The sequence below is a fragment of the Dreissena polymorpha genome, chromosome 7, assembly GCF_020536995.1.
Source record: "Dreissena polymorpha isolate Duluth1 chromosome 7, UMN_Dpol_1.0, whole genome shotgun sequence".
In the NCBI taxonomy this organism is placed as follows: domain Eukaryota; kingdom Metazoa; phylum Mollusca; class Bivalvia; order Myida; family Dreissenidae; genus Dreissena; species Dreissena polymorpha.
The window spans coordinates 10026937-10050445 of record NC_068361.1 but is presented as its reverse complement, the minus strand read 5'-3'; the positions used below and the strand labels follow the sequence as shown (position 1 = coordinate 10050445).

Here is a 23509-nt window from a genome sequence, read left to right as displayed (position 1 = left end):
ATATTTGAATAATTATTTCATGTAACCTTAACCTTTACTGAGATCGCCTACGCAGGAATATGTCAATTGATACGGGCAACACTCAAGTCGTTTGGGTTTTAAGGAACATTTATTTATTCATTGTTTAGTATTGTAAACCATGTTTTTAACTACGAATGTTATTGGTAAATTCGCTTAAAATTGACATATGGGTTTCAAATTAAGCTTAAAAGTGTATTGAGAAAGACAATGGTTGCATGTGAGTGAAGATAGCATACACACTTTCAAACATGCATCTTGGATAATAATTGACTGCAAAACAACGATATCACGCACGTTACAATTGTTAACACTATCTAGAGCTTGTAATTTGATCATTGTCGAAGATACTTTGGACTAGAGCTGTAACGATTCACTCATCATTCGATTCGATTCGATTTCGCTATCAAACGCTCCGATTCGATTATTTTCGATTCGATTCAAATTTAACTTTTTTCTCTTTATTTTGCAATCTATTTCATGTTTGGTTTTTCCAGAGCATGAATGAATATGTTGGGTATTTGTTATTAACTTATTATGTTGTACATTTAAGTGATATTTTTTTGTAACGAAGTTGAAAAAAGCAACATTGTTTTATAAGTAACAAATTTATTGAACAAAACTTCCTATTTGGGTTATTCTTAAATAACATAATATGAACAATGAAGAACATGTGTTTTACATAGAAAAAAAACAACAACAAAAACATGTAAGTATATGAACAACTTCCTGTTGACTTCTTTAAAGAATGCACACAGTTTAGTAAACAAACATTATGGGTAACTTTCGTCAACAAAACACGTTTTGCAAGCTGACTTTGCATCAGAACCTTCGCGAAACCCATAATATTCCCATACTTTTTATTTTAATTTTGACGGTGCGTTTTCTGCGCGGTTAAAGAAGCCATTTTACCGGCTGATGTAATGCGCAGCATGTTATCAATTTATTCATTGGATGCCAAATTAGCTATTGACCAATCACAAGACGTATTATAAATGACAAGAACGTCTAGACCACGTATTTGGAAAGAAAGGTTTAAACTGCGGATCAATCGGAATTGAAGTGAATCGAATCGAAATTGGACGTATTGGTATCGAAATCGAATCGGCGGCATTGAACCGGTTTTTCGGTACATTGAAACGAATCGTTACAGCTCTACTTTAGACACATAAAAATCCATATTTAAATGGGTGTCAGCTTGGATAAAACTAGGTCACCAGATAAAACGTTTAAATCATATTTCTTTCTCAATGTGTTTATGCTTGATACTTCTTCTTTTTTATTTTCAATATTTATTTTTTCATTAAATTTATACAATTCATTTTTATATTATAAAACACTAATATTTTGTATATGCTATTCTCACCTACCGTCACAGCATGGTCCTGTCCACCATAAAACAGATGGCCGTGACTGCATATTTGATTACAATCTTCGCATTATATACTGGTGGATGTAATACCTGATCCAATTGCACCATAGTCATAACAGCAAGTCCGACAACTACGTTCTCCTTCACAGCTTCTGCTGCTTGAACCAAATGGTCCACAAGCTGAAATGTGTTATGCACTTTATTTACTAGAAAGTAGCATATGTGTGAACAACACAAAGCTAATACACGAATATTAAAAAAAAAACAGACACATATAACAACAGCAATTCTTGCTTGCCTTGTGAAGATACATTTGATATCATACTCCATAGAACTTAAGCAGTGATGGTTAAAATCGACAAGATAAAATTATTAGCAGTTTATCACATTATACTAGAGTTGCGACACCTTAAGGGTTTCGCGGGATGGAATGAGTGGAGATATCAAATCAAATTGAAAAAAAAATTGGTACGAAAAAATATGTGGGTATGAAAAAAAACAAATTTGGGCACGAAAACAAATTTGAGTAAAAAAAAAAGGGTACAAACAAAATAAGGGTACGAAAAACTATTTAGGTACGAACAAATGGGTACCAATTAAAAAATTAGGTACGAAAAAATTCGGGTACGAAAAAAATTTGATTACGAACAAATGGGTACGAACAAAATTTGGGTACGAACAACTTTGTGTACGAAAAAAATTGGGTATGAAAAAAATGTGGGTAGGAAAAAAAAAAACAATTTGAATACGAAAACAAATTAGAATACGAAAAATATAGGGAACGAAAAAAATTAGGGTACGAAAAAACTATTTGGGTACGAAAAAAATGGGTACGAATAAAAGTTTGGGTACGAAACAAATTTGGGTACGAAAAAAATGGGTACGAAACAAAATTTGGGTAGGAAAAAATTTGGGTACAAAAAACATTTGGGTACGAAAAAGATGGGTATGAAAAAAAAATTGAGTACGAACAAATTTGGGTACGAAAAACATTTGGGTACGAAAAAAATGGGTTCGAAAAAAAATTGGGTACGAACAAATTTGGGTACGAAAAACATTTGGGTACGAAAAAAATGGGTACGAAAAAAAAATTTGGGTCTGACAAAAATTGGGAACGGAAAACATTTAGTACGAAAAAATGGGTACGAAACAAATTTGAGTATGAAAAAAATGGGTACGAATTTTTTTTGGGTACGAACAAATTTGGGTACGAAAAACATTTGGGTATGAAAAAAATGGGTACAAAAAAAATTGGGTAAAAAAAAAAATGGGTACGAAAGAAATTGGGTACGAAAAATTTGGGTTCGAAAAAAAGGGGACGAAAAAAAGAATTGGGTACAAACAAATTAGGGTACAAAAAACATTTGGGTACGAACAAAATGGGTACGAAAAAAAAAATTTGGGTACAAAAAAATTTGAGGACGAAACAAATGGGTACAAAAAAAATAGGTACGAAAAAAATATGGGTGCGAAATATTATTGGTACGAATTTGTTTATATTTAAAATCAATTTTGAATTGTCTAGCGGGTGAATCGTCTTGTGGGGGTGAATTGTCTTGGGGTTGCTATTAACACTACATGTACTTCCGGCTTATCCACGTGTTTATAGCGATTGCGCAATAAAAACACCACTTTTTCGTCATTTTATCAAAAACTGGATTTTTCCCAGATATGACGAAAACGCCATATACATGAGAAATTTCAGCACAAGTGTCGGGCCAGTTTCAACACTCTCAAATCGCTGCTATACGCTGGAGCTTATCGAATTTTAGTCGCCATTATCATTTGTTCAATTGAACGTCCTCAAATGATGACGTCAATATAGCACTCATTCCATAAAAACCAGGAGTCAATGACCCCTGGACTGAAATTTTGAGGAGTCAAATTGAAAAATTCTGGGGTCAATTTTGAAGCGCGTTAATTGTGTTTTTGTCTGTATTATTCAATTTTTTTAGATAAAAACATGCTCCAAGAGTTACACAATATCTAAAAAAGTTATACTGCGTTATTAAATAAAAATACCATGATACATAACACAACATATTTTAATGAATTGGTACACAAAGATAAGGACAAAATATCAATAATTTGTGCGAACAATATCGACTTTAAGTTTTTCAAAAACAAAACATGTTCATTTTACAACTTTTATTATTTCTATCACTATACTATGTTTATTTGTTAAAACAATAAATGCTCATTAAAATCTACTTCATTATAACACATTTAAGTAATTTAAGATATGTACCTGTAGCACCTTTTCATCACATATTTATCTTGTTATAAGTTATCATCATCCCTATGCTAGCTTTTGTACAAAAACACAATCTAAATGCATGGAACATCTAGTATATCTATTACTGTTTATCCGAATACTATACATGTCGGAAATATATACACTTAAGAATGCCTTACCAGTAGTAGTTTAACTTTAATAATCCAAAATTTCCTTGTTGTTATCTGGTTTAACAAACCTTATTTAATGTTTGTTAAATCCAGTTAATGCTATCTCCATTATTGAATCACCATTACTTGTAATTTGAATTGTTGTTGTTGTTTGAATCGCCATTTTTTAATTGAACGCGGGTTTAATGTTAATTTACAATACGTCCGCCATTTACAATGTCAAAGGTCAGACGTAGCAACATTAATTTTGATTAGGAGCACAGGGGGATTTATTACCATGGAACTGGAGATGTTAACTGACTGACACACGGGTTAAATTTTCGATGCGTCAAAATGACGCACGGCCGAAAAAAGGGTTGCGTCAAAAATGAGTCATTTTTTATTTGCTCGCGTCAAAACGCAGGATTCTGCTTCTATTGAAATCCCTGGTCCAATATTTGTTTTGAAGTTAAATATGCATACCGATGTTGATGAAGATTAGACTAACAGTGTGACTTCTGTGGTATAAACATGCATTTTGTTTATTTAATATATTAACCAATTTTGTTAGCTCAAATGACCCAGTGTCAAACTTGGCTGAGATTTAATTTATACAAATCTTCTGACCAAACTTCATTAAGATTTGAGAATAAATTAAAGAAAGCGAAACAGTTTTTCAAATTCAGCCAAGACATCATAAGAACAAATGACCTGACCAAGTTTCTTGAAGGATGCACAGTAAATGTGATTTCTAGAGTGGTAACAAGATTTTACTATAGCCATTGGCCCATATAAGGAAAACTGCTACGCCCTCAACGGCCATGGTTTTAAACCGACAGAACATTTTTAACTATACCCAAAATTAATAAAACCTTATCAAACATTAGAAATTTGAATGACTATACATGTATTAAACACCCCAAAAAACTCATGAATGTAAAATCAAACCCCGTTGTTGTTTACTTTTCAACCCCAGTTTGTGAGAAATAAATGGGTTTCTAAAATTTATCGCATGGAAATGGTATATACAACACTAATAATTCAACTTGTCATAAAAAATTTGAGTGCACAATTATACTTACAGAGTATTCTGTCATATCTATTACCTGTCAATAATACCCGAAAGGGGAGTTAGACAGTATACAGTCTTGGCCAAACATGGCCGGACCGACGGACACGTCCTGTAAAATTGTGTAAGGTCCGGCCTGTCAGTCAAATTTACAGGACTGATTGTCCGGTAAAAAAAACAAAAAACAAATTCATAGGTTTGTTTATGGCTCTGAAAGTTTTCTGAGGTGCAAAAATAGCAATAGCGTCTTTATACATGTGCTTTTCCATACCAACGCTCTTTCTGCTGACGGAATTTTCCGAGGGCATCTGATTGGTCTATTTATGTGCATCTTACAAATACGGGTCAGGACGGTCCAAATCCATTACGGCCTAGTCGCTTAACAAGATAATCATAAATCTGATTATTACAATTTAAATGATGCAGATATCAATTTGTGTGGTTTTAATAGCAATAGTAATGTATAATAATGATCATTGTAATTCAAACCGTTATTATCTTGGCTATAAATGTCCACGCGTGAAACAGGTCGGTTGTCATTTATCGAGGCCGTTGTAAGTTTAGGCTGAATTGACAAGACTCATACCTGACATGCGCGCTAAGCATAGCTTAGTTAAAAAAGTATAAAGTACTTTTGTTTGGGGAATTGTTCTTAAGATATTACAAAGAAGCTATTCCTGTTTATATTAACTGTTAACATGCGTTCAGCATTTAAATTTTTTTTTTCTAAACAAGACTAGTACCATGTATTGCGTGTATTGTTATTTAACGTCAGATACAAATGTGTGACCTTAAAATTAATACCTATTCAATAATTTTATCATTTTATATCATAAACACCTTGATCCCGGCAATGAAACCAAGTTATTTTACTAACTATTATATTCTGTAGCTAGTAGGTCCTATAAAAAAAGAGCGGGTCCTGTATTTTTTCCTATTTTACAGGACCTTCTGTCCAGTAAATATTTGCCTAGTTTGAATTTGACTGAGCATATATAGATAGATAGAAAAACCACACGCTGCACATATTACAGGCTTTTGTATTGCTGATATTTAATTTCTTCTTTGCATATTCAATTGATAAAAAAACTCAAATGGATGTCTATTCTTAGTTTGCTGTCTTATTGTACCCTCAAATTATAAATGTTTCTTCAATGATTGAGTTTTCAGAAACCTCATTCTTTAAAAGAAATTTTCAAAGTTATTTGGTTAAAGCCACACACTTTGAAATGAAATACATGTTAATCAATACATAAAGATGCAATTTGAAGGTGTGCAAAATTGTCATTAAATCTATAGCCTTACATGTGTATATTCTAATTGGCATAAGTAAAATTAAATCTATAGCCTAGTTAGAAAGTAATATATTATTGTTTAAATGGTAACGCTTTTAAACCGAAAGTAGGATTTGTAGACATATACGTCTATTTCGACAAATGCAATTATTTTTAAGTTTTAAAGCGCAAAAAAGATTGATTTCTACCTTGTAATCACCAGATATATTCTAAATGGCAAAGATAAAATATGTTTATTATTTATACATAAATTTACTATGCCATGCAGTTAATTTTTAGGTGTGTGGCTTTAAGTCATTTACAAAGTTGAGCAAATATAATCATTTTTCTAAAAATAAATCATCCTCTGAAGCCCCCACTGAGATTCAAACTCAGACCTCTTTCCTCTGTGAAGGAAAGTATTCTATCTTGAAATACAAGGGCATGTAAGAGGAAAGTTAGCTATTTTAAATCTATCAACAAATAGATTTGAACAATATTTATATGTTATTAAAATATGCAAACAGCCCATAAGTTTATTTTTCGCATGACCTTCAAAACAGAACAGACATCTCTGAATCTGCAATACATTACATTCTTAAGTGTTAACAAGGTAAATGTTGACGACTAACAACAGACGACAGACAAAAGGCGATCACAAAATCCAGAGTTTAAAAGAATTTACGATACACGAGATACGTATTTCATACTTTACAAGAGCGAAGGAGTCATAAAAAACTGAATTTATTATTAACAACACGCTAACCTCAATTTTAACTTTAACCCAATGCTTTAAACAATAAAGTTACAATGATATGAACTTCCATTTTCTGTTCTTCCTTCCCTTTCTCATAAATTATTTAAAGCCACACTATTTTTTAATAATAAAAGTATTAAATGCTAACCATTCTGACCTTAAACACAATATAGGAAACCGTACATCCAACTTGTCGTCATTAAAGTCCAGAGTTTACATGAAATTATGTTACACGAGATATGTATTTCATACTACACTACGCGAGCCGTGATTTTTGCTGCAATTCTCGCATCACCGCATGTACCTGTAACATTTATGTATACATTTACATTATACATTGCAATAATAAAGCTTTTGTTGTTGTTGTATACAATGGGCGTTTTAGCTAAAATACTCCCATTCCGACATGAATTTGATGAGGTAATGTCGGAAGCTTTAACTGCTCCAAATTAATATAACAGCGCAGAATGATCATGCAATAATTATTGAAAATAACATGTAAACATTATTTAATTATATTCCAGGCCCGAATACACTACCACTTTTCAAATTCTATATTGTTGCCATATACATGTAGCACTGTCTAAATTGAAAGTTGCATAGTGTTTCGTCATTGGTCGGTTATAAATACCTTGTTTCTCTATACATGGTATTTGATTTAGACAAAACTAATAATTTGGTAATTTACGAGAAATATGATATTAGCTTTTTAAATACGCTCGTCCCACATTATGCGCTGTACTCTTTACACTTCTGAAAAATGGCGTAGTAATATGGTTGTGTTAATGAAATTCTCAAGCATATTTACCGACATAAATGTTTAAGATTATTTTTTCGTAAGTGAAGTTGTAATTATGTTGGATTATTTGATAATTGTGAACATTAGAAAAGCGTTATGTATACAGTTATCGATACAATTTGGTTTATATGCATGAATTGCTGAATCATCGATGTCACCGATATCCACTGCAATCACGGCGAATCACCGCAAAACTGAGGGGAATCAGGGCGAAGATTATCTTGCTCTCGCGCGACGGCAGAGTGACGAATCACGTCAAATCGCGGTGATTTTCCACTCAAAAAGCAAACTGTCCGCCTTGACTCCGCAAATTAGGCAACAATCACGGGTCACGTAGTGTATACATTGTATATACAGAAGCGAAGGAGTCATAAAAAAACTAAATTTAGTATTAACGACACGCTTACATTTACATCAATTTTAACTTAAATCCTTTGCTTAAAACAATAAAGTTACAAAGATATGAACCTCCAATTTTGGTCATTTTTTTCTTTGTCAAAATTTATTAAAAACCACACTATTTTTTTTTTATTTGTGTATCAAATGCTAACCATTCTTACCTAAAACATGATTAAGGAAACCGAAATCTTGACGCAGCGAGTTATATTATTCTTATGGAAGATTAAATTATGCATGACAAAAATACAATCGGAAATATTTTTACAATCTTTTGAGGCTTTAAAAAAGATTTTACTGTTAAATAAAATAACACGTTTGACTTGTCGTCATTAAAATCCAGAGTTTGAATGAAATTACGTTACACGAGATACGCATTTCATACCATATAAGAGCAAAGGAGACATAAAGAACTAAATTTAGTATAAGCGACACGCTTACCTAAATTTAAACTTTAATCCAATTCTTAAAACAATAAAGTTGCAAGATACAGTAACATGCACGCACTTCCATTTTCTGTGATTTTTTTTGCGTTCCATTTCTCAAAATTTATTTACAACCACACTAATTCTTAATAACATTTGTATCAAATGCTTAACATAACAAAGCCGTAATCCTGTCGCTGTAAGTTATTTTATTCCTATGAAAATTAAAATTATGCATGGCAAACACAAAATCCGAAATAATTTTGGATTCTTTCTATGCTGTAAAACATATTTAACTGCACGACTGACTTGTAGTCATTAAAATCCAGAGTTTAAATGAAAATACGCCACACGAGATATAGCTGTATTTCATATCAATTCATGTGTGCTGAACAAAGGGGCAATTATACACTAGGCTTACAATGCTCAAACCAAAAGGTTCCACATTGTTGCAAACAAATAAATTAAACATTCACATTTATCAATTATAATTACAAGCTATTTGTTTTTGTACTGATATAAATTGTGGTGTGGTCAACCTATGAGAGAATCAGGTGAACCACTGCCCTAATCAGACATCAGTCTGAATTAATGTTACTCAGCTTTACATATTCTACTAATTTAGTAATTATTAATTAAATAAAAATATTAAATCTTGACAGAACCTTGTCAAGTTGACGATGCTTATAATTTGAGAAGTTAATGATTTATAATCATCGAGGGGGTATTCCAGACGTAAAACATTGCATCATTACATGGAAAAACAGCTGCACAACTGTATGCGAAAAGGTAAAACAGTATATTCTATCGAGAACTAACTTGCATAGCAACGTCCGAAATGTGCAAACTCCGCCATCTATTTCGATATTTATAAATTCAAGATATAACGTTAACTGAACTGTTGTACACAAATCAAACTATAAAACTTGTGTTTTGATAAAAAAAATAAGCAAAGCAAACCAAAAAAACTTACCCTTTTAACGGCAAAACAATTAATTTATCCAATATTCAACACATGTATTTCCATTCAAATTATGCCCTTGAACTTTAACGGTTGATTGTCGTTTCGTTCCACTATCAGTTCGTGCCACTAATATTTGTGTTGTTTATTTTTCAGGGTAAGTTTCGTAAGAAATAAATGTGTTTTGAAAACTTTCTCGTATGGTTATGGTATATAAAATTCAACTCATCGGACAAATTCAAGAACACAATGACACTTACCAAGTTTTCTGAACAACCGTACACAGCGCAAAATGCGGGAGCCGCGTGATGTCTATTTCCATATCCATGGGTGTGTTTATGTCAAATGCTAGTGTTTTTCAATAGATCGTATACTTATCTAAAACACGGCGAAGTAGCGTTCACTTTAATCATTTTTGATGATGTTATTTTGTAAATACTTTCTCGCGTTCTTTTCGAAAGTTCATTGGCAGCCATTTTGATTGTTGGTTGTATTCTTCCGAAATTATGTGTTTTAATGACTCTGAAAAATGTTTTTAGTGCAGAAATTGTAATTTTAAGTATCGATTTCTCGGATTTATTTTTTATATTTTGTTAACTTATTTGCGTTTAAATTTGATTGTTTGTTGTTTACTTGCGAACTATTTTTCATGTGTACGCTAGTGGATATGTAATCAGGTTACCATATCTACATCAATGAAATTTAACTGTTGTTTGTTTTTGTTTGTTTTGTTAATATTTTCTAAACGGGTTCAGCTTCGTATGTTAAACGCAATATGAACTTATTTATTAATTTGGGAATAAAATCGCAATATGTATTAATTAAAATCAAATTTGAAGTGTCTATTGCGTGAATTGTCTCCTTGGGGTGAATTGTGTTTGGGTTGCTATTAACGCTATTAACGCTTCCGGCGAGAACTCATTTTAAAGCGATTGCGCAATAAAACACACCACTTTTTCGTGATTTAATCAAAAACTAGATTTTTCCCAGGTATAACGCCTACGCCAACAGGTAGATCGCATTCTTGTCCATATACATGTCAAATTTCAGCAAAAGTTACCGACCAGTTTTCAAGGCGCCCAAATCGCGACTATATGCCTCAACTTAATGAAACTTAGACCCCTTTATCATTCGTTCGAATGAACGTCATCAATGATGACGTCCAATACATCACTCATTCCATAATACGAATAAAAAAGAATACAAGACGTTTAAATAACCAACGTTCCACAGATAAACCACTAAAATGTTATCAAACTGAAGGAAATAGCACATTTTAAACCCGAGTGTGTAGTGCGGCAGAGACGTTAGTTGACTTTTTCAGTGCAACTTGTAATGTCTAAGAATGCTTAAATACGGAATACCGTTTTGCTATCGTGGTTACACATTAAAATCCAGAGGGCGACCATGCGAAAGTGCGATAGTACGATGGCGACAATGCGATAGTACGATGTCGACAATGCGATAGTACGATGGCGAAAATGCGAAAACGCGATAGTACGATAGCGACAATGCGATAGTACGATGGCGACAATGCAACAACACTATAGTAAGATGGCGACAATGCGATATTCATATCGTACTGTCTCCATCGTATCATCGCATTGTCGCCATCGTACTATCGCATTGTCGCAATCGTACTATCGCGTTGTCGTACTGTCGTCATCGTATTATCGCATTGTCGCCATTGTACTATCGCACTGTCGCCATCGTATTGTCGCACTGTTGTCATCGTATTATCGCCCTATCGTATTGTCGCATTGTCGCAATCGTACTATCGCACTGTCGCCATGGTATTGTCGTACTGTCGTCATCGTATTATCGCATGATCGCATTGTCGCCATCGTATTATCGCACTGTCGCCATCGTATTGTCGCACTGTCGCCATCGTACTATCGCATTGTCGCCATCATACTATCGCTTTATCGCATTGTCGCCATCGTACTAACGCCTTGCAGAAAGCTGGCAGTGCAGAATTTTCGTTGTTGGTCTGATATAAGGATGGACTTTGTACCGTTCAGGAGAATGTAAGTTAATTTGTATAAATAATTTGTTGTAAAGAATTGAATGAAATCAGTATAAGTATATGTATTGTTATATTCTGTATTAACCGCTCGCGTTATTACCACACATAATTTGCTTTCTTTTAACTCTATGTAATGTGATGGCATCTTAATGTTACAAAAGTAAATCCTTACAATGCCATTCACCTACACGCAATGTTAATCGACGCATGTAACAACTGTAAAACAAAACAACCGTTGTAGTTTTATTACACTGCAAACATGATAATGCATGTGATAAAGCAAACATCTTAACATAACTGGACGAGTTCAAAGGGCATATCGTCTGTATTTCTCCCGCAATTTTGATATTTACCAAATACATCAAACTCCACTTTTCATGGTATACATTGATCTATGTAAAATAGTCTTTCAAAACATGTTCACTATCTCAACAGATAACCAGATATAAATTATGTATTGCTCTTTATCAACTGCTTGTTTGTCTGTCAAGTATCTTTGGTGACCGTTAAAACCCGAGCGACACTTAGGTACAGTCCATTCTTTTTCAGACTCGAAAGACCAAACTGATTGTGTGTACTGTGCGTTTATCTTAGTTATATTGTGTACGTCAATACCGTATTTATTGTGTGTTTTATTTTATATAAATAATGGATTGAAATAAATTTTAAAAATGTTTCCCGAATGTTCGGTATTGTGCTTTGTCGGAAAGGGATATACAATATGGAAAACTAAAACGTACAGACTCTCTGATGAAATCTCACACTCAATTCCAAGACTATTTTTTGCAAAAATGTGTATTTATTTTCTTGGGGGTGCTGGGTAGGGGCTCGTGGCATACAAAGTCAATTAATGAATGTTCTTCCATTTATTGACGTTGACTTATATAGTCACATGACGGAAATACATATATAAAGAAAATTCTAACCATTTTACAAACATTAAAAAATGCTATTTATGAAACAATACATGAAATGAATATGACGTTAATTGTAAAAACATATCATAATACGATGATACGTAAGTATTCTATAAATATCAACATACTTCTACTCAGCAGGTTAGAAAACCAAAAAGGCGCACATGTAGGACTTCTTTTACTTAGTGCTGTGACTGAATGCAAGCGTGTTCGGTACATTCACGAAGAAATAAAACAGTTTCATTAAATGAACGATGAGATTCGTGCATCAAAGCAATTATTGATAATGATTGCGAATAATAACTATTGCATCAGCCGTAATAGATTAACGCAAACTGGAGAGAGCACAGATATTCCTAAAAAAAGTAAATGTATATAATAAAAAGGAGGTTATAAATTGACATGTACTACACTTATTAATTGAACTAAAAAGATGTGACATATATTTACCCGAAAAATCGTTTACTCTTCTTTGATCTCTTGATTCTATATTTTCAGCGCCAATAAGTGTACGAAAAAAGGGACTTGACGTCATATTCCTAATTTACATGTACTACACTTATTAATTGAACTAAAAAGATGTGACATATATTTATCCGAAAAATCGTTTACTCTTCTTTGATCTCTTGATTCAATATTTTCAGCGCGATTAAGTGTAGGAAACAAGGACTTTACGTCATATTCCTAATTGACATGTATAACACTTTTTAATTGAACTAAAAAGATGTGACATATATTTATCAGAAAACTCGTTTACTCTTCTTTGATCTCTTGATTCTATATTTTCAGCGCGATTAAGTGTAGGAAAAAAAGGACTTGACGTCATATTCCTAATGGACACGTCATCGAGCTTCGGTCCTGCGTCTCTGGAACTGGCAAAAGAATTTACGAAAATGATTGTCAATATCTATGGAGTTTCAGCTAGTGCTGACGGAGGTATACATTTGTTGTATCTTTACCTATTTTCCCATCAATTATGTCAAGTTATAAATCTAAAAATAATGAAAATCGTGTATGAGTATTTCTTTCTAATATCAAGTTTCACTTCTCATTTGAATTATTCAGAAGTATATGTCCTTAACATAATAATAGTGGAAGGTAAGGTCGTAGACATATCTTTGATTAGACCTTTAAGACGACATCTGTGATATCCAAAAGATAAAAAAAACACACTCATTTACCATAGATGGAACGTAGTCCTGAATATATAATAGTTGAATGTAGTTTTTAAAACAGATTATACACCAACATTTGTCAGATTGTATTACACAAAACACATTACGTTTTCATGTAAGGAAGTAAAACAATATGAACCTTTACTTGCTTGGTTTACTTCATACGCTCATAACTTTAAATATTTGTATAAAGGATAACACGAACGATAATTCAAACATTATGTATTTATTTATTCTTTACCAAACTACGAGTTTGGTTTCTTTGGCAAATAAAGCAATTGCATGTGCAGTATCAACGGGGTTTTAAGGGGTCTACATTCGGGCTGGACAGACTGTAAACACAACTGTATTTGTGCAAATATCTAAAATTATTGAAACATGTGCATAAATATTTAGTGCATGAAAGACAGTTTTATTGCAGTTTGTGCCGATATTTTATGGTAAAAGAATAAATCATTGAATAAGTTTAAAATGGGTGACACAATGTCACGTTACATGAAGCATAACCGCGTTTGAAATGTACTACAAATCGTTTTTTTAACAAAAACACAGGCTTATGTAATAAAGTAATTCCGATGTATTTCAAATTGACATAAGAATCATACAAACCTGTAATCTGTGCTCTAGTTATAATTCTTAGGAAAAAATGTTTTAAAAAGATATTTTAAAAAAGCACCACTAACCGTTGTGTTTACATCCATTAACGTTAAATTGGGAACCCTACAAAGGCACGTGATCATGCACCCTGATATGGATTATTCTGCAACAGACCATTGGTGGAGCATAGTTAAGTTAAAGTCGTTCCGGATTTTCAATACATTGTTCAGTAAAATGCGAATGTTTTAACAAACGTTTGACGCACAGACATATTTTGCACTATGCGGCGATATAAAACCAAATTAGTAACACGATATGGCATTATCATAATGATACACTCAATGTTTGCGAATGAAACCGAATTGTTTGGAGGCGATTACGTCATTGACATGCACGTTAGTATATATTTCGCGGGAAAGCTAATTAAGTATAAAATAAGTTGGGCACTTTTAAAATTATACAGACGATTGTTACAAAAGTTTCCCGATCAGTGTTGCTTTTTGAGCTAATTAGAGACTGTTTGTTATCCGATTGTTGTTATTTAAGAAGTCGGGCTTTCGCTCACGTTGTTTTTTTCCCACGCATCGGCATTCCAAACCGGTGGTTAATACCGCAGTAACTTACGCTTAGCCGCAAAGTTATTATCTAAATTTCCGAGCTTGACCATTTTAGAGCTATGATTCAATTTGCATGTAGGGATCTGTGTGTACAGTGCATGATTTTCAAAAGTCTTGTATATGCGTGTATTTCCTGTTATTCAACAGGAAATGGGACCAGGTTTGCCTTGATAACGTTCGACCATTTTGCTAACCTCTTTTTCAACTTGGATGATTCAACTGTGAGGAGTGTTGATGCGGTAATCAAAAAGATAAACGAAATAAAGGTATTGTGCGCTTTTGTTCATTAACAAGTAACTGTTGCAATAGTGTACGAAATTTCATCCCATTCTTTGAATGCATACGAGTATCAAATATTTTAATTTTGCGTTGTTTCATTGCCATACACGATCAAATGCTACATTTGTAATGGTTTTGTATTTAAACAAAAATATGTCCCTTCCACAAGCCATCACTATCAAAGTATATGTGCTTAAGTATGTTAGGTCAAAAACATTTGAAAGAAAACGTGGAGTATATATAACTGATTAAAGATAAGGAATATTCATTTCCATTTAATTTTCTTAACACAAATTTTGCCATTTGCATAAAATAATTTGAAAAGCAGATGAAAGCGTGTCTTACAACTCATTGATGTGTGAAGTTGATCTAGACATTGAACAAGAATGATGACAAAACTTGAATACTTCAAATTATATCAAGTATACATTTGGTTAAAAAACGATTTTGTCACGGTGAAAAAAAAAACTTAAAATGGTATGGTATTATATTTAATGATATATTCAGTGACTTTCAGTAACTACAACAACAATTTCAAATGTAAACGAAGTGAAACTTCAGCTGCACCAGCGAGAGATAAACCTTATTATAACCCCACTACCGGTATATGATAGGGGCTACATTGATTTATCTCTGTCCCATAGCCGTCGGTATGTTGGTCTGTCTGTCCGGAGCTTGTGCGAACTGCAAATTTGGCATGAATTTAACGATTTTCAATTACAATTGCACACATATTCACCTGCACGAGACTGTGTGCAGCGCGCAACAGCCATGTGGTTACTTTAAATCTCAAGTTTGAGCTTTGAGGTCAGATATAAAAATACGCGGCTTTATTGTCACAATTGGGGTTCTGCGAACTGTAACTTCCTCATGCATTTCGTAAATGTATTTATTTGAGAGAATGTGTTAAGGACAACACAAATGTGGATAATGTCGGTATTGAAGTCAAACTTTGACGTCAAGGCTCATGGCACAGGGTTTTGTTGTCATTGTAGGTTTCTTAAGGACTGCAACTCCCCATGCACGAAAAATTCTTGTAATAACTTGACAAAAAAGTTCACCTATATAAGACTTTTACATGCGTAAACGAATATTGTATACACATTCTTAATAAAGCCATTTATGTTTTAAGAAGAGTTTGTTAATGGGATAACTGGACCATGCATATGAAATACTTAATGCAATTATATAAGATTATGTGTCACGCCAAAGAACCATGCTGCTACTTTCGAGGTCAATTCCAATCGTACGGGTAAAATGTCAAAATACATCGCTTTATTACTACCAGGGCTTTCTCGAATTTTTAGTTCACCATGCTCATAGAGATATTAAAATTAATAGGCAAAAACGTTCAACTATGTGGGTTGGTTTTTCCCTTATACGAGCTATTTGTCTCATTCAAGATCAAGGTCGATATAAGAGTTCAAGGGTCAAACGTGTTGAGATAAAAAGGCTTGTTTAACCTATAACTAACAAGTCACATGTTTGTATCTATACGAGACGTTATTTGTCATACAAGAACCATATGACTACCTTTACGATTATACTTGTTGATAAGAAGTAAAAAGTCAGCATTTATTGTCCAGTTTGTATGTCTGTGTCAACGCGGTACGTGCAATATGTATCATGTTCGGTCATATCTCTAGTTATATCAAATTTCCCTTTTTGATGGAACGAATTGTCAATAGACCCAAACACAAAGGCTATCAAAAAAGAATAAAACTGGGATTACCCATATCATTGAAATCAAGCACATTGACCTCTGTGTGTGCAAATTGAACACATATAAGAATCGTATAATCTCGCTTTAAAAGGCAAGTGTTATAGTTAAAGCGAGCATGCACGATTTTTATATGTGTTAAATTGTGATATATTGATTAAATATGTTATAATTACACAAAATAGGCAAGAAAAATTATATGTTGAAGACGAATTTCACAAAATGCAGCAAAGACAATTTTGCGTCCCGAGCCGATTGTGACGAAGATATTTCGTACATATGTTGCTACAATAACCGAAGCATTCGTCTTTTTATTAGGATCGGAGTTAGTGTTCGTGTATCGTATGAATAGATATCGTTGCAGGAATTTAAAAATATCAGTAAAACTAAATTTAGATTTCCATCGTACATGCATGATATACATGCTGGCGAAATCGACTGTACAGACATTTTCGATTTCAGAATTAAATATCTGGCTTATTTCGCATTTTTAGACACATGTTCTTCTTAACTTTTTTTTAAATTTAGATTGAAATCTATGTTTAATACGTTTTTTACACATTTCATATCAATTCATAATATTTGACAAAATCGTGCATACTCGATTTAATCAATTGCAATTTTTACAAAGTTTGATGTAATCGAATGTGAAGTCCGCGTGAGGACATAAATAGCACGCGCATGCGCAACAGAATCTCCTTATGAAACCTGACCCGCGTGCTTGAGATTTTCGTTCGTCTTCTACGATAGAGCAGATCTCGAGTCTTTTTCTTACATCGTCTTATTCAATCACAGATTGGTAGTGGTCAACACGCACATATTATTCATATTATTGATTTTACATTAAAACACGACACACTTTGTTGTATAAGGCTATATACTCGCTCTCAACATGTACATAGTGAATATTTTAATGAAATAGAAGCAACTGTCATAAAAATAAGAGTTCAAGGGTCAAATATGTTGAGATATAAGACTTGCTTTACCTATAACTTAATATTCACATATTTTTATCCATACGAGACGGATTTTGAATTTGAACGAAAATAACATATTACGACCAAGAAATACTCGCTGACCAGAACGTGTATAACTAAACGGTGTGCTGATGAGAAAACTTTGCGCGAAGCCGCGACGAGCATTCAACTCAATAAATCTTACCATACATCTGTTGAATGTGCATATTCGCGGTCAAACTAAACCCACGATACAAATGCATGGTATTATGTTCACAAAATGGAGTAAGTCCCGACCCTTATTAAAAACTTAAATCTTAAAATCCCCAACGCTGCAATCAATAACGTTTAGAGTCAGTAACTCTTTTCGCCATTGTGTGCATATGCCTGTGAAAGTACACACGGATACCTGATATTACAATTGATAAACACATTTTCAGAGTACAGATGGTGGAAAATGTCTTATAAATGCACTAGACTTGGCACATGACAAGATTTATTTTCGAAAACTGCATAGAGGTAAGTTATTTGGTCAGTTCAATTTTCGTACATGAATTATTACGTTAAACTGTGATATTACTAATACTTATAATAAGCATATTTACAAGATACTGGTCTGTTCATGAACTGTACTCTTACTATTTGACAACAAAACGGACAGACGCTAAGCATTACATTCTTTTATGTTGCTCTAATTTGAAGATGTCGCAAGAGAAGTTCCAGACACAAATCGAGCCGTCTTTATTTTGACCGATTCTGCAATAGACACTTGCCCCAAGACAATACACTTCATACGAAGATAAGCAAGCCTTAAAGGTTAGTACATTCGATATATCACCATAGAAATAAAAGGTGTACATACCGTTACCACAGAATTAAATCATTAGAAAACTTGCTCATCGTAATGAATATTGATGAACTGACCAATAAAGACATCTCTGCAATAAGAGCAATCTTTCAATGAATCAGGAGTCCGTTTCTTGAAAATATAACGTTAAATATGATACAAACAAAAGTTCCTACTTGAAGAAGTATCATCTAACCTATTTACTTTGTGAATTTCTTTACTAAGTATGTTTAAAACTTTCTTCAACTTTCGGGATAAATCAAAGTATACACCGACTTAGGTACTTTTCTCAACTTGCACGGTAGTGTATTTTGTCCTAAAATCTTTACAGAACTAAAATGTGTAATTAGTCAGAAAGTATATAGTAAATGATCATTTAAATCTGCCTACACATTGGTAAATACGTTTTCCGTTTGTTTGTCGATCAATATGTTCTACTGTCTATCCGCCCGTCTGTCTGTCCGTTACAAAACATGAAATAACTCGAACAGTACACACAGTTTGGTGAAATAAATATTAAAAAGTTAAGGAATGGCTCTGAATTATTAATTTCAGGTCGGGGTAAATAAACTTTAAGTATATTAAACACCTCACAAACTCAGAACATGCATCATAATAATTTAAACATGATGGTTAACACATAACACATCAAGAGTAATGTGTATTCCGATCATTGTTGTTTCAAAACAATTTGGAAAACGTCTGGCGAATGTTCAACAAAATCTTAATACCGCTGTGACTTATGGTGATTTGTTTGCATCATGCAACTTATCATGTGAAAGAAAAATAAGATTGTTTAGCCCTGTTTTAACGTTAGGGGACTCCTTGATTCCTTGCATGATAGAGTAGGCTTGATAAAAATTATCTTATAGTTTTCTTACATGACAACCACTAAATGTCCATTACAAAACAAAGTATCGCTGTAAAGCAAAAACACTGTCCCAAACCTCAAAATGCATGCGAAAAAGAGTGTTTAAGTAATTTACACAGATATATATATCAAATAACATTATAATTGATGTTGCGCATTAAACTTAATAACCGGTCATTAAAGATCACTTTTTCGGTCTGATTTATGAATTAAAAACAATGAAAGCTTACGGCCTTGTGGTTTAATTCATGCAACACATATGTTTTATGACCGATAAGTGAAACATCGATGATTAGTTTGGATTATATATTCTATGTTACTGAGTCAGCACATTTAGAATATTTGCTATTGGGGTTGGCCGTACCATCGACCGCCAGGCACTACTCGACGATGACGGCGAACCTCCAAACGAGAGCTTTTTTATCAACGATTTAAAAGACTTGCAGGGAATTGGTGACATATTCGCAGGGCGATATATTGGTGAGTTATCTTCTTTTTATACATTAATATTTAAAAATATTCAATTTTATAATATTATCATATTTGTACGAAATTGCATTACATCACCATATCATCTCAAGTAACATAATCAAGGGAATTTTAAATGCCATCAGTTCTTATACTGTTTTTAGATTTTCTTTCATGGTGATACGGGCTTTGTTTTATTCATAAAGAAAATCACGTTCAAAGTTGGAACAGAGGTCGCAAGTGAAACAATTAATGAATAATGACAAATTAAAATAAATTTAGTTAATTTCTCTGTTTAATTCATGTGATAATCAACGTCAAATTAATTTACAGTAATATCTAAGATCAGAGTTCAGTTCTGAGAGTATTGACAACATGTCAGTCAAATCCAATTTATTAATTAAATACGACCAAGTCACGTATCACCCCATTTGAGTATTTCAAATGCAGAAAAATAGCAAGGTGTGACTAAAATGGAACAGGGTGCAGCATCGTACATTTTTGCTAACAGCTCACCCTTTAATTTTATTTTGATGCAACAATACATAATTAATTAATGTAGTATTTCCCTCTTAGACACACACACACACACACACACACACATATATATATATATATATATATATATATATATATATATATATATATATATATATATATATATATATATATATATATATATATATATATATATTAAACGTTTTTATTAAATTTGCCGTAGCTTTCGACCTCTCGGTCTTCTTCAGCGGCGTTTATTTGTAAATAAGCATATCATCTTTAGTGGAAGTGACGTTATATTATCGCACGTTAAATTGCGCACCAAATTTAGTCTTTTGTGTTTAGTCCATATGGTTTGAACGTCCTCAATTTGCGCTTCCAAAGTTGTTCGATGGTCTTCCGGTACTCGTCGGTTCCATTTAATTTTTCGAGTCCCATGACCCGGAAGTCTGCGACGCTGTGGCCGTTTGTGTAGAAGTGCTCGGCTACCGGGTCGTTGTGTCGAGACGGTATCCGGGACAGGATATATATATATATATACATATATCGTTATGCAACGGGAATTATTTTTATATTCCGGTAAAGCTTTTCATTGATCAGATTTTTTACAGTGCGTCGGTATTTATAAAAAATCTCTCAGACTTTGGCGTTGTCTTAAGTCGGAACCACATGCGAAAGCATGGGCAAATAATCCGATACTCATCAGTATTGCAGATTTAGCAAATCAGGAAAAATGTATTATTTGACTTGATGCGATGTAATTGCATAAAGTCAAGTATGCAGAAGAGTACACACTAAGAAGAAGCATATGCAAATACTTCAAAATAATGTGTTATCAATAAGATTGATAAAAGTGCTTCCTTCCGGAGCTATTTGCTGAGTATTGTTTGCCGGATGTAGCTCCGAAACGTTCGTTAGTTTACCTTTTAGGAGGCAAAATACAAATTAATGCCTTTCTTGAGGGTTACTCATGACCTTATTAGTTCGCTGACACGTACTGTATACTATTTATACAATGTTTGGCTGGCATATGTCAATTGCAATTAATGCAAGAACTCCTGTAAATTAGATACGTGTGCATGCAAAACATGATTGCGTTTATTTTTACCAAAGTGTTATAAAATAAAATGCACATGAATTCGCTATACGCAATCGCATTCACGATCACGAGTGTTAATTGTAGTTGTTGTTCACGTCCGTTGGTCTGGAGAGACAATGAATTTGCGTCCCTTGAGAATGACACGATCGTTTATTAAGCGTCAGGCTGCTTGTTTCTGTAGGTTTATTTTGCAGCGTCTCCAGTGGATGCGCACGCCTACGCGGGAGTTGAACTCTCGCCGCATCTTGCGCATATTAAGGCGGATTTTACTACCGGTAACAGCTACCTGCGTAATCGCCTTGAATTGAAAAGCTGGCGTATTCTCACTTCTACCACACAAAGCCCGCTATTCACAGCACATCTTCCCTTGCACCATTCCTGTGCAAGCGCTTCCCATGTACTGTGGTTTATGTCAATGGTTTTTAGGTCGCGCTTGCAGATGTCTTTTTAGCGGAGATGTGACCGACCAGTTTATCTATTTTCTGCAGCGAGTTCTTTATACAGGGCATTGTCCTTACGCCGCACATGGCCGAGCCTTTTGAGACGATGCTGACGGAGTAGACGCATCACATATGAGGAGCTTCTTGCCTGTTCTTATGGGATGCATACAAGGTCCATGATTCTCTGGCATACAGCAGAGATCTTATCGTACAGGCCTCGTACACAACTATTTTTGTGTAAGCATGCTGTTGTTCTAGGACATCTTGGATTGTCTGGTCAGAGTTGTTTGGGCCTTGTAAATCATTTGGTTTATTTCTGCTTCCATTGAGACTTTAACGATGAAGACTCACTTGCATGGAAGACAGTGAAAGACCTGTAACTAATAGTTGTTAATGAGGATGTGGGTTGGTTCAGCATGCTGATCAATCATCTGTGTGTTTTTTAGGCAGAATTGCAGGCTGATCTCATCAGATGGCTTTCTTAACAGATTAAACAGTCTCTGAAGTTAAGTTTCGATGAAGGTCACGAAAACAACGTCATCTGCTATCAGCATGTCCCTGACCATCACTTCTCTTACTTTGCTTTTTGCTTTCAGTCAAGCATGTTTAACATACTGCCGTCTGCCCGAATGTTGATATAAATACCCTTGGCGAAAGTTTCAAAGCGTGCTGCAACAGGACAGCAAAGAAGATGCCAAAAAATGGTTAAGGTTAGGACGTAGCCCTGTTTGACGCCGCTGCGATAGTTGAATGAATTGGACGACGAGCCATAATACCACACAGCACCTTTCATGTTGTAGTTAAATAATGGGATCAATCTCAAACGTCTCGGTTTGCAGCCGGGACGGTTAATAATCCAGCCCTGCTGACAAGATCGAATGCATGAGTCTGTTCTATGACGGCTAGGGAACGGGGCTTGTGAAGATCCTCAACTGTTCATACAGTTGCTAGATAGCGACGGTGATATACATCTTTCAATTACAGACAGAGGAGGTTTGGCAGATGTTCTAGGAGCACACTGTTGCTACATTTGATTACCTCTTACGGTGTGCCATCTTTCCATGTAGCATTTCCTGAGGACATGCTCTCTATTGCCATTAACGCACCTCCGTGCTAGGCTCTGTTCTGTACTCTTGGTAGATCTGTACGCTTGAATGCTCCTCTTGCTGAGGGAGCGCTTGCAGCAAATCAGCTAATGATCGGTTTCGCTGTTTGCGCTGTGAAAACTTCGAGTCAGAAGGATGCACTCATGGCAGATCGCCTGGTCATGATAATATTAAGCTGGTGTCAGTGTTAAGATTGAAGATGCTGTGGTTTGATTTCGAAGACGGTATTGGTGATGATGAGATCATGGTACTAGCACATCTCCAGGAGTCACTGCTGATTCTCAATGGGAATCAATAATGGCCTGGAGGTCATCCGATAATCCTGGGGCAGTGTCCTTACGTCCCAGGCGACCAGTTGGAAGGCAGCGAGTGTCATTTCTTTTGTTTTCTGGTACATTAATGTTAATTCATTTGTCAGGTATTGCAGTACCCTGATC

The 23509-nt window shown here is 34.2% G+C and overlaps 1 protein-coding gene across 1 annotated transcript in view; it reads left to right on the top strand.

Annotated features, from left to right (window-relative positions):
• Positions 1–18546, top strand: part of LOC127838236 (uncharacterized) — a 28087-nt gene extending 9541 nt beyond the window's left edge. The window contains exons 7-10 of the mRNA XM_052365852.1: positions 13189–13335; positions 14936–15054; positions 18184–18262; positions 18446–18546. Coding sequence (XP_052221812.1) covers positions 13189–13335; positions 14936–15054; positions 18184–18262; positions 18446–18546 — 446 coding nt within the window. The remainder of the gene's footprint in view (positions 1–13188; positions 13336–14935; positions 15055–18183; positions 18263–18445) is intronic.
• The last annotated feature ends 4963 nt before the right edge of the window (positions 18547–23509 follow it).